Source organism: Metopolophium dirhodum, chromosome 2, assembly GCF_019925205.1.
Source record: "Metopolophium dirhodum isolate CAU chromosome 2, ASM1992520v1, whole genome shotgun sequence".
In the NCBI taxonomy this organism is placed as follows: Eukaryota; Metazoa; Arthropoda; class Insecta; order Hemiptera; family Aphididae; genus Metopolophium; species Metopolophium dirhodum.
Genome location: NC_083561.1, coordinates 27,792,037 through 27,805,458, shown reverse-complemented (window position 1 = coordinate 27,805,458; position 13,422 = coordinate 27,792,037). Strand labels below are relative to the sequence as shown.

At 29.0% G+C, this 13,422-nt stretch overlaps 2 protein-coding genes across 7 annotated transcripts; one reads left to right on the top strand and one right to left on the bottom strand.

Moving 5' to 3' along the window:
* The first annotated feature begins 222 nt into the window (after nucleotides 1-222).
* Nucleotides 223-4,559, top strand: LOC132938541 (uncharacterized). 3 transcript variants are annotated; one of them, XM_061005442.1, is made up of 8 exons: nucleotides 223-611; nucleotides 1,891-2,067; nucleotides 2,153-2,250; nucleotides 2,322-2,402; nucleotides 2,600-3,040; nucleotides 3,710-3,897; nucleotides 4,032-4,303; nucleotides 4,395-4,559. In XM_061005442.1, exons 1-8 carry the CDS (start codon nucleotides 388-390, stop codon nucleotides 4,495-4,497), a joined length of 1,584 nt encoding a protein of 527 aa, XP_060861425.1. In that variant the 5' UTR covers nucleotides 223-387; the 3' UTR covers nucleotides 4,498-4,559. The 3 variants fall into 3 exon arrangements, with proteins under 3 accessions (XP_060861425.1, XP_060861424.1, XP_060861426.1); XM_061005441.1 differs by having other exon boundaries at nucleotides 2,594-3,040; XM_061005443.1 differs by lacking the exon at nucleotides 223-611 and adding an exon at nucleotides 1,015-1,443 and having other exon boundaries at nucleotides 1,837-2,067; nucleotides 2,594-3,040.
* Nucleotides 4,490-12,140, bottom strand: LOC132938543 (S-formylglutathione hydrolase-like). Of its 4 annotated transcripts, none has more exons than XM_061005444.1 (6): nucleotides 12,016-12,140; nucleotides 9,181-9,474; nucleotides 6,358-6,542; nucleotides 6,108-6,291; nucleotides 5,578-5,797; nucleotides 4,491-5,447 (listed from the first exon to the last, which is right to left on the bottom strand). In XM_061005444.1, exons 2-6 carry the CDS (start codon nucleotides 9,432-9,434, stop codon nucleotides 5,268-5,270), a joined length of 1,023 nt encoding a protein of 340 aa, XP_060861427.1. In that variant the 5' UTR covers nucleotides 9,435-9,474; nucleotides 12,016-12,140; the 3' UTR covers nucleotides 4,491-5,267. The 4 variants fall into 4 exon arrangements, with proteins under 4 accessions (XP_060861428.1, XP_060861427.1, XP_060861429.1 ...); XM_061005446.1 differs by lacking the exon at nucleotides 12,016-12,140 and adding an exon at nucleotides 7,950-8,226 and having other exon boundaries at nucleotides 4,492-5,447; nucleotides 9,181-9,317; XM_061005447.1 differs by lacking the exons at nucleotides 9,181-9,474; nucleotides 12,016-12,140 and adding exons at nucleotides 7,950-8,226; nucleotides 8,472-9,174 and having other exon boundaries at nucleotides 4,492-5,447.
* Between the last annotated feature and the right edge of the window lie 1,282 nt (nucleotides 12,141-13,422).

The window sequence follows — 13,422 nt, the reverse complement described above, 5'->3', positions numbered from 1 at the left end:
TTCATTTTAATCGTTGAATCATTAATTATAGTTATGTTTTATAATAATTGAACAAATACCTAGACTGACATAATAATAATTGCATTATTATATATTTATCAAATAAACCAAAAACATATAATAACCATATATACAGCTAATTAATTAAAAAAAAGGTTCTCAATCATTATTTTCACATACGATAGTATATCGTAGTATATTATATTCTCAAAGCTCATTATGTGTGACATTCTGACATTTAAGTATACTTATATAGTTAGTTACATGCGTTCTAATTTAGATGGTCTAAATAACTATGAAAACTACCTATTATAATCGTATTGTTTTACGCACGTAGTTTAATTTTTCCGGTTGTTGGACACTTGTAGAGTGTTAACATTGTCTTAGATGCATTCAAACTGGACAGTCGATTTTAAAAATATGTTCTTTATATTGTACATCGTATTAGCAACTCACTGCCACGCAGATGACGTATTCCCCGAAGATTTGGTATTTGAAGGATTAGGCTTATCTGACATTGTCAATAATTCAAAATCCGGCCAACTTCGTAACAACACCATAATAATTGCAGGAGATTTAAATGACGCCTTGACAACCATGAATTTCCACAGGTATGTTTTTATATAATATACCTACCGCAATCACTAATCAAATAATATATATATATATATATATGACCCGGATTTAAATGCTCTAAAAGTCTAAAACCATCGACAAATACTCTAAAAAAAGCCAAACATGCATTTAACCGCAATAATCCCCTTAAAATAATTGACGTACCTATAATATTATTTTTGAATGCAATGTTTTATTTGTATTTTATAATTTACAATAAACTTAAAATAATACACTAAATATTAATTTTAAAAAAAAATTGTGAAAAATTGATTAATTAATTTAATCAATTGATACGGCGAAACATATGTGTAAAAATATAAAATGAGACATGGTACAGGATACCAGGATGGTTGAGTGAAGTCCATTGACACCACACCCAAATATTTTTAAATTACATAATGAACATTTAAAAAAATAAGGAATAAAACATTAAAAACATGAGATTACCTACTACTTGTCTACCTATATTAAACCTCGTTCTTCGCTTTCTAGTATAAAAGTAGTATAATTTTCATTTTAAAATATTTATATAGCAAAACTATAACCAATACTAGATATTATTCATGGAAATTCAATAAACGCATAATAATATTGCAGTACCTATATAAAATATAATAATACCTAGTTAATACATGATAATATAATAAGAAAAATAAAATAAAATATCAATTTACTTTGAATTGTTTTTAATGTCAAATTAGCACTTTGGTTATTTGTTTCAAACCAAATTGTATCAAATAATAGTTTGGCTACAGCTTCAAAAGTTCAAACTATAAATGAATATGAACCGACATTAATATTAAACCCTTGTACCTACCTATATAGGTAGCCGCAGTCCCTAAAATATTCAAATTTTTGTACTACACACATAGTCCTAAATCGGTCAAATCTAAATTCACTACTAAGCTGATAATAATAAAAGTAGCTACTCTCAATAACAATGAATAGTTTATTATAATAACTATAATAAGAGTATGAGACGTAACAACACAAAATATTGTTTACTGTGTGTCTGTGTAGAATGTAGATAATAATCAAAATAAGGTTTGGCCAAAAACCATTAAGATATTTAAAAAATGTGAAGATATAAAATTATACATAATATTATTATAAAGGTTTACCTAATTAGAATAACACACTTTTAAATTTCGTACTACACACTGCACTTTTCGTACTACATAAAGTGTGTCGTAGTACACACAATTTTAGGGACTGTAGGTAGGTACTGAATTAATCAATAAAATTCGATCAATGTTCTACTATTTCTTCTAGAACAAAAATAAATGACTATCTCTGTCGACAATACGTAGTTGAAGAAATATTACAAGATATTACGGACAGTACGTCATCTGAAGGCCGATCGATGTCTCAAGACAGTCACGTGAGGAGTAAAACGTCTGCAATGCAAACCGATCAAGGCTCATCTGCTTACAATGCATGGCTGATTAAGTATACATTTAAAATATAAACTATAATTTATTGTATAAGTATAATGGAATATGGATTAAAATATGTCTATCGTGTTAATTTTTAGAACAAAATTATTGAAAAGAATTTATGACGAATACGATTTAAACGTTAGAATGCACGAAAAACCCGTTGGATTCACTCTAAACAATAAAAATAATGAAAGTAATTACACATAGGTACCTACCGTTCTAAAAATTTAACACAGTATATTTTATAATAATATTATTGTTTAGGCTTAGGAACACATGACTACAATACCATGAAGAACGTAGATGACATAAAAGATTTGAAAGAAGTTCATCACTCAAACGAAGGTAAAACACCGTAAATAATATGAGAACGTAATGAGTAATGACTAATGTTAGTTGTAGAGTCAATAGGTAATTAAAACGATTATTATTACTTTGTTATTTCAACAAGTAAAATAAAGTATATTTAATAATAAGGTACCTATTTTATAAATTACAAATCAATTACTTATTAGGAAAATACAATATTTCCCAAGGTTTAGATTCATTTGCTAGCCCCAATGATACAGTCACTGTGGATTTCGCACCAAGTCAATCTATACAGTACGATATTGATAATGAAAAAGAGTACAAACGACCAAATCAACCGCACCATGGCTCCGCTGCTTTCAACCCTACACAATCTACTCAAATACCTCAGTCAACACACGAACCATATTTTCCACAATCATCACATGAACCACCATCACTTCCAACTTACTATGAACCTCCACTATTGTCGAATCAAAAACCTTCATACCCGTCTGATTATGGAATGCCATCATTGCAGACGTCATATGGACAACCACCACCATCACACGAACAACCTCCGTCATCGTATGGACCACCTTCGTCGTCATACGGTCATTCTTTTATGCCTACTTCAAATTACCATCCATCAAATTATCCACGTCCTGGATTGTCTCCGCCAAATAAAAATACAGGTGAATACCTACTATCAGTACAAAACATGTATTAACTTTAAACAGTTAAAAATTTAAAAATTAATCAGAGATTAGTAAGTAAAGTAATCAAAGGTACCTTAAATGTACCTATACATACCATTATAATAGATATCAATATATACCTACAGGCTACAACACATAATTTTTAGAATTTTATGAATATGCACCAATTATAACTACCTATCTACCTACTTTTTTAGATTTTTTAATTGGTTAACGAAATTTTTCATTAAAATATTAAATAATTATTAAACATAGTGATAGCAGCTGCATATGTATTTATTATGTATTACATCGTTTTTCTAGCTTACCCTTATTAGCTATATAATAATAATATAATATAAATACGGCCATTAATATGATGATAAGATAATAAGACAAAAAAAATAAATCAACCCAATTACTGGCACTATTTCAAGTTAATAATATTATATTGTTATCCGCAATCCACATTAAAAATTAGCAAAATATATTAAAATTAATTTTATAGAAAGAGTCCATATCGTGTCAATATAATATATTATATCTACATTTCTAAAGATAGGTAGGTACTTCATTATTTGTATATAAATGCATATCGTTCACGTAGTTTGTAAACATTTAAAATAAAATGTACCTAATATTAACATGCGTATAATTTTAATAAAGGTCACGATCTTCCGACCCGAGATATCGAAACATTAAGTCAATCGGATAACGGTGTACATAATTCTGATAGAGAACCATTATTTATACGAGGACTTACTGCAACAGATATGTACGATCTTACTTTAACAGCCATTGCATTCTTGGGGTTCGGTACATTTGTCATGAATCTAGTCATGGACGCCATGGCGGTAAGTTCGTAATGGCTTTTCATACAAACGAAACCCAAATAATATAAACTATATAATACTGCAAAACGTAATATACGTCATGATAATATAAGCATTCGACAAGCCCCCGTGAGAATTTCTCGTTGTTATTTCAGATGCAATCGGGAGCAACGCTAACGCTAAACTCATCGCCATTACATCACGGCGCCACTGTGTCTAGAGTCAGAAGACATAATAACCACAATAACCTCATAATTTGGGAAATAAACGAGTTGTCGTGGACCATAGTATCGACGATGGACAGTATGATGGCAAACGTGGACGGGACCTCTGTGAATTGTGAAGAAGTCAAAACATTGTGCCAAAGATCCAAAAGACTAGTAAAAACCGGTATAAACTTCAGTTCAAAATTATTGCCTGTTTGGAAGTGAGTTGAAATTAAGTATTAAAATATAAGCTTCATTGGTGTTTATGGTATATAGATAGTGAATAGTAATCAAAAATTTTTTTGTTTTCAGTGTTTCTTTAGGATGGCTTTCGAAGAAATTAGGTACAGATAAAAGCCAGCCAGTGATATCTGCATTATTAGGTCATTGTATTTTGCCTTCACAATGTCAATAAAATTTATGATTTTATCATCTAAGTGAACATGACAATAAATAAATACATATTATACCTATTAATTTATTGGTCTATTTTTCTTTTAAATTATACTGTACCAATCTAATATCAACATTTTTTTTTTAAAAAACTGACTCCAGCATTCTTTAATTTAATACAATATAGGTACGAACTACAAAAAAATAGTATGTAAATTTGTAATAATCGCTTAATTATATTCTTTGATAATATAAAGAATATAGTATATCGGATTGTATATTCGTTAATTTGTATCGTGCTGTCAATTATATCATAAGCAATTGAGACATTATTTTTAATTTAAATCAGATTCAAAAAAATTATATATTACATAATATATACATAACATAATGATGTAAAAATTTACCTTTATAAAAGTAATTTTTCAGTATTCTTAAGTTTCTGTAACTATACTTAGGCGTAAGATAAAAACCAATAACATGAGACAATTGTAAAAAAAACTTTTGAAGGTGTATCCTTGGTGGCAATTTTGAAAAAATATCAGCTAATATAATTTTTATAGATTTGTGCTCAGTCGTGTTTTTAAATATGATAATCTATCGTTACATTCAAATTTAATAAGAGCACTATTTTTCAATTATTATTTATTATAATTTATTTTCCATGAACTTTTAAATTATGTAAATTAAAATTAAGTTTGGTAAGGTTTTTTTGGTAACATATAAGTTTTAACAGTTTTAACCACTTTTAAATTAAATACTACTTAAAAATACATACAATTTAATAAATTATTAAGAGTCACATAAAAATTTAGCATGGTGATGATAATGCTGTTCTATAAAAGTTGAAATGAAATAAAAACCATGGTCATATCCTTCTTCTATATTTATTGAAGCTGCAATCCCTGCCTTTTTACAAGCGATTATAAAACTTTCCAAACATAAATCATCTTTATGAGCATCATTATATCCCTACAAAAAAATATATACATACATTCAATTTTCAAATTAATCGTACATTATAGTAATACATATTATGCCAATAATATTGTTTAAAAAATAAATGAAGACATTTTTAATATAATATTTAGTTAAACTATACTTGATGTATGAGAATATTTAACTCTGGTCCTTTATAATCAGCTACTAAGCAGGTAGCATCCCATTTCTCCATTGTTTTTGTATCATCTCCAAAGTAACACTTTAATATTAAATGTATACCGGGTGATTGAGATGGATTACAAACCGGAGCTAAAGCTGAGACTGAACGAAACTTGCCAGGATTTTTAAGGGCGCTTATTAATGCACCATGACCTCCCATACTAAAATATTATTATTGATTAATTAGTACAGTGGAATACATAAAATACATACAATTATAAAATATAAATTTATGAATTTAAAATATAATAGGTACTAATATTGATTCCTGATACATAGGTATAATTATGTAGTATTATAAATAACCAAATTATGTTTAAAATGAACTGATCTTAAACGTCTTGGTTTAAAGACACTTTAAACACGTTAAGTTATATTATTAATAATAATATATGTCTAATTTCCTTTTTTACCATAATGCATAATACATATTAAAAACATAAATTATTTATTTAATATTTATTAATATACCTGTGACCCATGATTGACTGCTTGTCTTTGTTGACATTAAAATTCTCCTGAATAATACTAGGTAGCTCTTCGTTAGCATATGAATACATTTGGAAATTTTTACTCCATGGTTTTTTCACGGCATTTACATAATATGACTCGCCATTAGCTTCAATTTTATTATTCTCAACACCTAAATTAACCCCTGAAAACACAAGTCAATGTTTGTTATTAAATGTTTATTATTACAAAATAAATTAGATATCCTTACTAGGGCAGACATCTGGTGACACTACGATTATTCCATAATGTGCTGCCCATCGTTGAAACCCTGACTTCTGTATAAATGTTTGTTCGGAACATAACATACCACCCAAATGATATAAGACTGGAGCAGGTCTTTCCAAATTTCCTGGTACATACACAGCAAATCTCATTCGGAAATTTAACACTGCACTAAAAATAATAAAAGTACATTACATTTAATAAAATAAGTAATAACTAAAAAACAACTTATAAATAATAATTAATAACATTGTTTCTATTTTAAAGTAACATTGATAATAAATCAAAAATGGGCTAAGAATTAGTATGAGTAACACAGAGGTGTTTATGATGTGCAAAGCAATGCAAGGCATGTGATGAAGATGATTTAGTATGTGAAGTTAAAGAGTTTAAGCGGGTGTAAGACATTATGATTGGCAGGACAAAAATATAGTGGATTTTAGAATGATGTCAAAATAGGATTGTCTATGATGGAAGAAGAGAGAAACGTCAGGTATTCTATCTAACGATAAGAGGATGCCGTTGAGATTAAAAGGTAGATTACATGGCTAAATATATTTAGCTATGGTAGATTATATTAAATGGTTCTGAGTGTGTTCTGGTCAGTAATGTTGTATGAATCTGAATGTGTGAAGTGTGCAATAAATCAGAACAGAGAGTGAGTGTAGCAGAAATGAGAAAACTAAGATGGATTGTAGGGTACTATACAGTATATAATAATTAATAAGAACTTAATTCATTAGGGGAAGGTGTAGGAATCACACCAATTATAGACAAAATCAGGAAGAATATAGGTTAAAATGGTTTGGTCATGTTAAGAGGGAAATTATTCAAAAGCAGTGAGAATGGCAATGGAAATTAATGTAGAAGAAAAGAAAGAAGGGTGAAGAAAACCGAAGAAGAGATGGATGGACAGAAGAAAGAATTACCTTTACATCTATTTATACCACAAAACTACTACACCGATCTATAAGGTACCTATGCTACATAGATCCCTTGAAATATATTTAATACTAGCTGTGTCACCAACGATTCCCTTGCCAAAGATGTGTTTTTTTATAAATATTTTAGGGTATAAGGATTGAAAAACTAAACACTCTTTAAGTCTCGAGGAAGTATTTATAGGTAGAACTTTTATTGAAAACAGTCCAGTAGTTTTTGAGTCTATTGCATTGGATAAACCAAAGCAGGTTAAAAATACTGTGCCCAAATAATATCAAAATTATTATATCCGATCAATTTTATTGTATTTAAATGTAACCTATGGTAACCATTTACATAGAAAAAAAAACTAATTTCTACTAATTTGCTACTATTACTATATTATACCATTTATATATCTACAAAAAACTCATAGAAAAAGGCCTTATAGTTTTTCCTGAATATTCCAACTTTTCTTTCCGTGAAAACCTCATTCTGAATATTCTGACGACACGAGTCATTAGTCATTATTATTTACTATTAGCAGAGTTCAACTGTGTATAAGAATCCGACTAACTAATACATTTTTAATGAAAATCACAATATTGGGATGTGTCGAACTAGACAAATCACCAAATTTTACATGAAAAGACTCACACTAATTTGTTGTTTTCTCCAATGTCCCTTCTCTTTTAGCTCAAAACTGGGTAAAAATATTGCATCATTTTTTATGGATGTATTTTCTAAAAAATAACAAGCTTTGAAATTTGTTCATTATATGTTTTGCCATTTTTAAAATCTTATTCCAATTATAATTCGACTTCATTTGGATCCAGAAATGTAAGACCAAAACGATTGTCCAAGCCATTTTCCTATGTTAGATTATTTATTTGTATAATCGATTACAAGGCCTACTGTTTGAATTTTTCTTCACCTATTAACAAATTTAAAAAAAAAAAGGTATATTACAATATTATGTTATGAATAAAATTATAAATACTGAAATACCTAAAGTTATGTCTTAATAATTTAATACACCATGACTAACTAAAATAAAAATGATATCTAACAATAGTTATATTATGAAGTTTTTCTCTTAATTGAAACTTCAAAATCAATGACCAAAGTTTTTGGTTTTAAATATTTGTTAAACTGACATGTTTACAAAACTGAACTTACATAAACATGGGGAATTAATCAAGATCCGCGAGATGAAAAAGTTTAAATACCTCTGGTCAAAGCTGTAATTATTCGGTAATTTTCCTTTAATATAATATATTGATATGTACGTAGCATACGACCAATTCAAACCCTCATTACCGGTACAGAGTTCTATTATTATTGATAATAGCAATTTGCTATAAAAATAATTTTGCCTATTAAAATGTAATATTTTATAGTATTTTAAATAAATATGTATAATGTATAATAGTTTTAAATGGTATAAAAATTGTCTTAGTGAAAATGTGGTCAATATCTCATTAATGTATGGTAATAGTATTGATGAAAAAGGCCAAGTTACACTCTAAGTGGAAAAAAGGTACACTTTTCGACTTTGGTGGAAACAGGTATCACCCTGTGCATGTAGAATTTACCTAAGGGTGATACATTTTTCTGCCAAAATCGACCTTTCTGTTTTCCATCAGTATAATAATATATATATTTGTTATTTCTATTTATTGCCATAACAAATTTCAGTTTATAGAATTTGGTAACTCCTTGCTATGAAAAATATACAGACTATTGATAATTGGCAACTAATAATTGTGTTTTTTCACCAACAACTAGCCAATTGGGCTGCTTTTAAAACCAGACGGGGCCACAGGGGCAAATGCCCACCTTGACCACCTCAAATGACGTCAGTGCAGTATTGCGAGTTACTACGGACCTGTAATGTTCGTAGACCTTTTGCTGTCCGCCGAAACAGCGGTTGTCCGACACTACCTTCAATTGCTGCTCGGTGTTATTGGACCACTGACGTGACCCACACAATCGTTGGAAATCCTGGTCTTGGTGCAGTCGAGTGCGTCGCTTCTGGAATTTGACTGTGTGAACTGCTCGACCCGATGACGGGCAGACCGCGGACAACCGATATCCACACCGGAACATGTACATATTATTATGACATAATGGACCACGCATATCGTTTTTTTCGTTGGGTAATGTTGTTCGCACAGATATACTATAAAAACATATGAAATACCTATAGGTATAATATATTATATTTTTTTAATATAATATATAATATTATGTATTTATGTCTCATTCTCATATCTTGTGTCCTGTGGTTGTTCCCATGATATCTATCTGTGCATGAGATAGATAATATCACGATGTAGAGAAGAGAAGGTGATAACACTCCCCGAAAAAAGTGGCACGATTTTTGACTGCAAAAATTTAGTTAAAATGAATACCGCTAGGCACCGCTACATTACTCGAAGGCTGGTTATATTAATTATTTGCTATTATGGTGTATTAAATATAGACCAAACTAATGTATCGTATAAATATATTCACGAATTCAATAAAATAAACATATAGAGGTAGACTTCCAGTCATAACAAATAGTATTTAAAATATAAATCCCTTCCCAATATTGTTCAAAATTTATTAGAATTATTGTAAGAACTATGACTGTCCATTTAAATGTCTACTATTGAATGTTTAGTTACCGAACAATTAATATTATATTAAGTTTTAAAATATTATTTTAAAAGTTTAATAGGTAAATTAAATAATTAAACATGCTAAATAAATGCTATGTACCAGGTTGTAAGACAAGATACGCTAGTGGAAGTGAAGGTAAAAATATTTCATTGTTTAGAGGTCCATACTGTGACTATATTAAAGACAAAAAAATATTTACATGATTTTTTATAAATTTTAAGTAGGTAATTACTAAATAGCATTACTCCACAATAATATAATAATTATATAGAGTATTATTATTATTTGGTACCTAATAATAATTTATACACTTAGATAAATTATTTGTACATAAAATCATTTTAGTAATTTTCAAGATACGGATACTCATACTTTAAATTTAAATATTATAATTTAATATGATAATTATTAGGTAATAAACAATATTTTTATAACTTTTATTTTGATGTAAGATAAACTATAATTAATAAATAACTATTAGGTACATATTAAGTAAATCGAATTTTTACCTTTTGTAAAATGTATTATATATTAATTATTTTATTACAATATTCCTATAGGCTATAACATATTTAGTTTTAAGTTTTATGTTTTTATAATCTGATTGGGATATAATTATAATTTTAATTAAATAACACATTTGTTTATTTTAGTAAATCTAGATTACTATTTATATTAACATAATTTGTAAAAAATACTACCCAAATCAGGATATTATCTATGTCACAACACAGAACATTCAGGGGTTAAAGTGGGGGGGGGGGGGGATACAGGAGGAATCAGTCAACCCTACCTCTGTTGACGGTTAAAATGCGTCCCATTTAACAAATTAGGATTTTATACATTAGGCATTATACATAAAATTATAAATTGAACGCTTAAAAGTTAAAACTATATGGAGACATTAGTCCCCTCTGGAATTTTTCCCACTTTAAACCCTGAGAAAACAAAAAAATTTGTCAAAACAGTCCAAGTTGTAACTACTTCTTTAATATTATGTGCTAACTACTTACTTATATATATATACTATGTTACGTATTATACTTAGGCACATTACCTATTATTATTAATGTAATAGTGTTTTAGATATATTTACATATTTTTAAGAGAAGGTACCAAATACCAATATTAGGTAAATATTGAATCAAAAGTAAATATAAAGAAGTAAGTATATATAAATAGATTTGAGTTACTTATATTATATAGAAATTATAAAATTTGTAATGGTCTGTATTCTGTTATCTGCAATTTTGCTATAATTTTCAATTGTAAACTTCTAGGCAGTTGAATAAAGTATATCATAAGGCAATAAATGATTTGTAAGATGAATACTATACGTTAAAATTATCTTATTGAAATACCAATAAATAAACGTAGGTAGACACAGGTATTTTCCATGATAAATACAATATTTATAATATTAAATATTTTTGATTCATTGCAATAAAACACAATACACATGTGTCTAAAATATATAGTGTCTAATGATATTCCCGACCACGGCCATACTAATTATTAGTAACTAATATATTATATAATAAAATATCCTAGCTCGAGTCGACTATATTATAGGTATGTTTAATCATGTGCATAAAATCAAATTAATAACTAACCTACATGTATACTATATGACTTAATGAGGATCTATTTATTTATTAATATATATTATATAGTAACTATAGCAGTATTTGTATGCTACATTAAATTATTAATTACCAAAATCAGAAAGTGGCTATTTGATTACCTCAACCAGTTAACTCACCTGACAACTGTAATATTATATTGATATTATGTACGTTATTAGTTCATATATCATAGGTAGGTATATACAATATGTTTTTTTGGTTTGTGTAGTATATCATTTGCATTGTGTGTGGTTATATACTACGGTGAACGTCATTTGAGGTGACTGACCTGCTAGACACCCAAATACAATCGTTGGCTATATGATTTGCATGGACGCCCGAAATTTTTTCACTTAATTTATTACTTATTTTTGCTTTTTTTGTGACAGTAATGAACGCTATCCGCGATCCGACGCAGTCGGTTTACATACCTAATGACGTGACCCGGCCGTCGCACATTGTCCGCTATCCGACGAAGTCAGATTGCCTACCCGCCACCCGGAAAACTGAGGTAACTGACCTGCTAGACCCCAAAAAAATCGCGGCGACTACATGATTTTTATACGGAATTCCGAATTTCCGGCGGCATAAGCCGGGCTACCACGTCGAACCGCGGTGGTCCTAAGTCCTAACCTTATCACAGTTCCTTATCACCAGACCTCCTTATCACACACTAACCGGCTCGATATCGACGACCAGACCAAAAGACCACTGCAGCTTCCGACATGGGTTGCTACCAATTTTACCAATTACCACTTTTCCCATTGCACATTTTTTCCATGGAAAAAATGTACTTTGGGAAAAGTAAACATTACATTTACTACCAAAAACCATTTTATCCAGTAACGTTTTTACCAGTTTTACCATTGTACTCAATTGCCAAAAGAACGTTTTTCCATGACTCAATATTTTCTATGTTTTCTAATTCCCAAAAACCACTATTTCCAAAGTTATCTACCACTTTTTCCACATTTTAATTTTTCCAACAACAACTTTTTCTATTTTTCTGTTTTTACCAATATTGGAAAAAATTAACAATGGTCATAGTGGTTTTTAGAAAAAATGTGCATTGGAAATAGTGGAATATTATCATATGGAATTTTCTGGTACTAATTTTCTGGTACTATTTTCCATAGATAATATAAGAATCTTTTATTATCTATGCTATTTTCAATAAATTATTTTATTTCCCTCCAATTCAAAATTCCTCTTGGAAATCAAAAGTTCTATACCGTCAAATACGATAATTATAGTGTATAACACGATGTAGATTATATTATATTATAATAATATTATAAAACTATTGACGTGGTATTATACATCGTGGTGTTTAGGTAGTGAAATGTAAATGTTAATCTTCAACTATTCTACTATTCAGTATTCTGTGATACAATAAACATCAAAGTATGACACAACGCTGCTGGTCTACGAAAATTCAGCAGAAATTCATGTACATCATCTAGGGAGCCTATAAGTAATATTCCTAAAGCAAATTTTCGTTCGCTAGTTTCAATAGGAATAGGGTACTGTCATTTTTGATTTTAGAGTGAATTGACCTATTTGAGTTATGAACATTTTTAAACATTAATAATTTACATACTGACAACTCACTTAAAAATTAAAACATTGTAAAAAACCAACGAGAGGACACAGATAATGTTGTTACCTAAAAGTTTGATAATAGGTCAATTCACTCTAAAATCAAAAATGACAGCACCCTATTCCTATTGAAACTAGCGAACGAAAATTTGCTATGTCGTACGTGTGTAAGACGGAAACAACACACGCGGGGTGTGACGTCCTCTTAACGCATTTCCCATCGTTTTTATCTCTCAAAG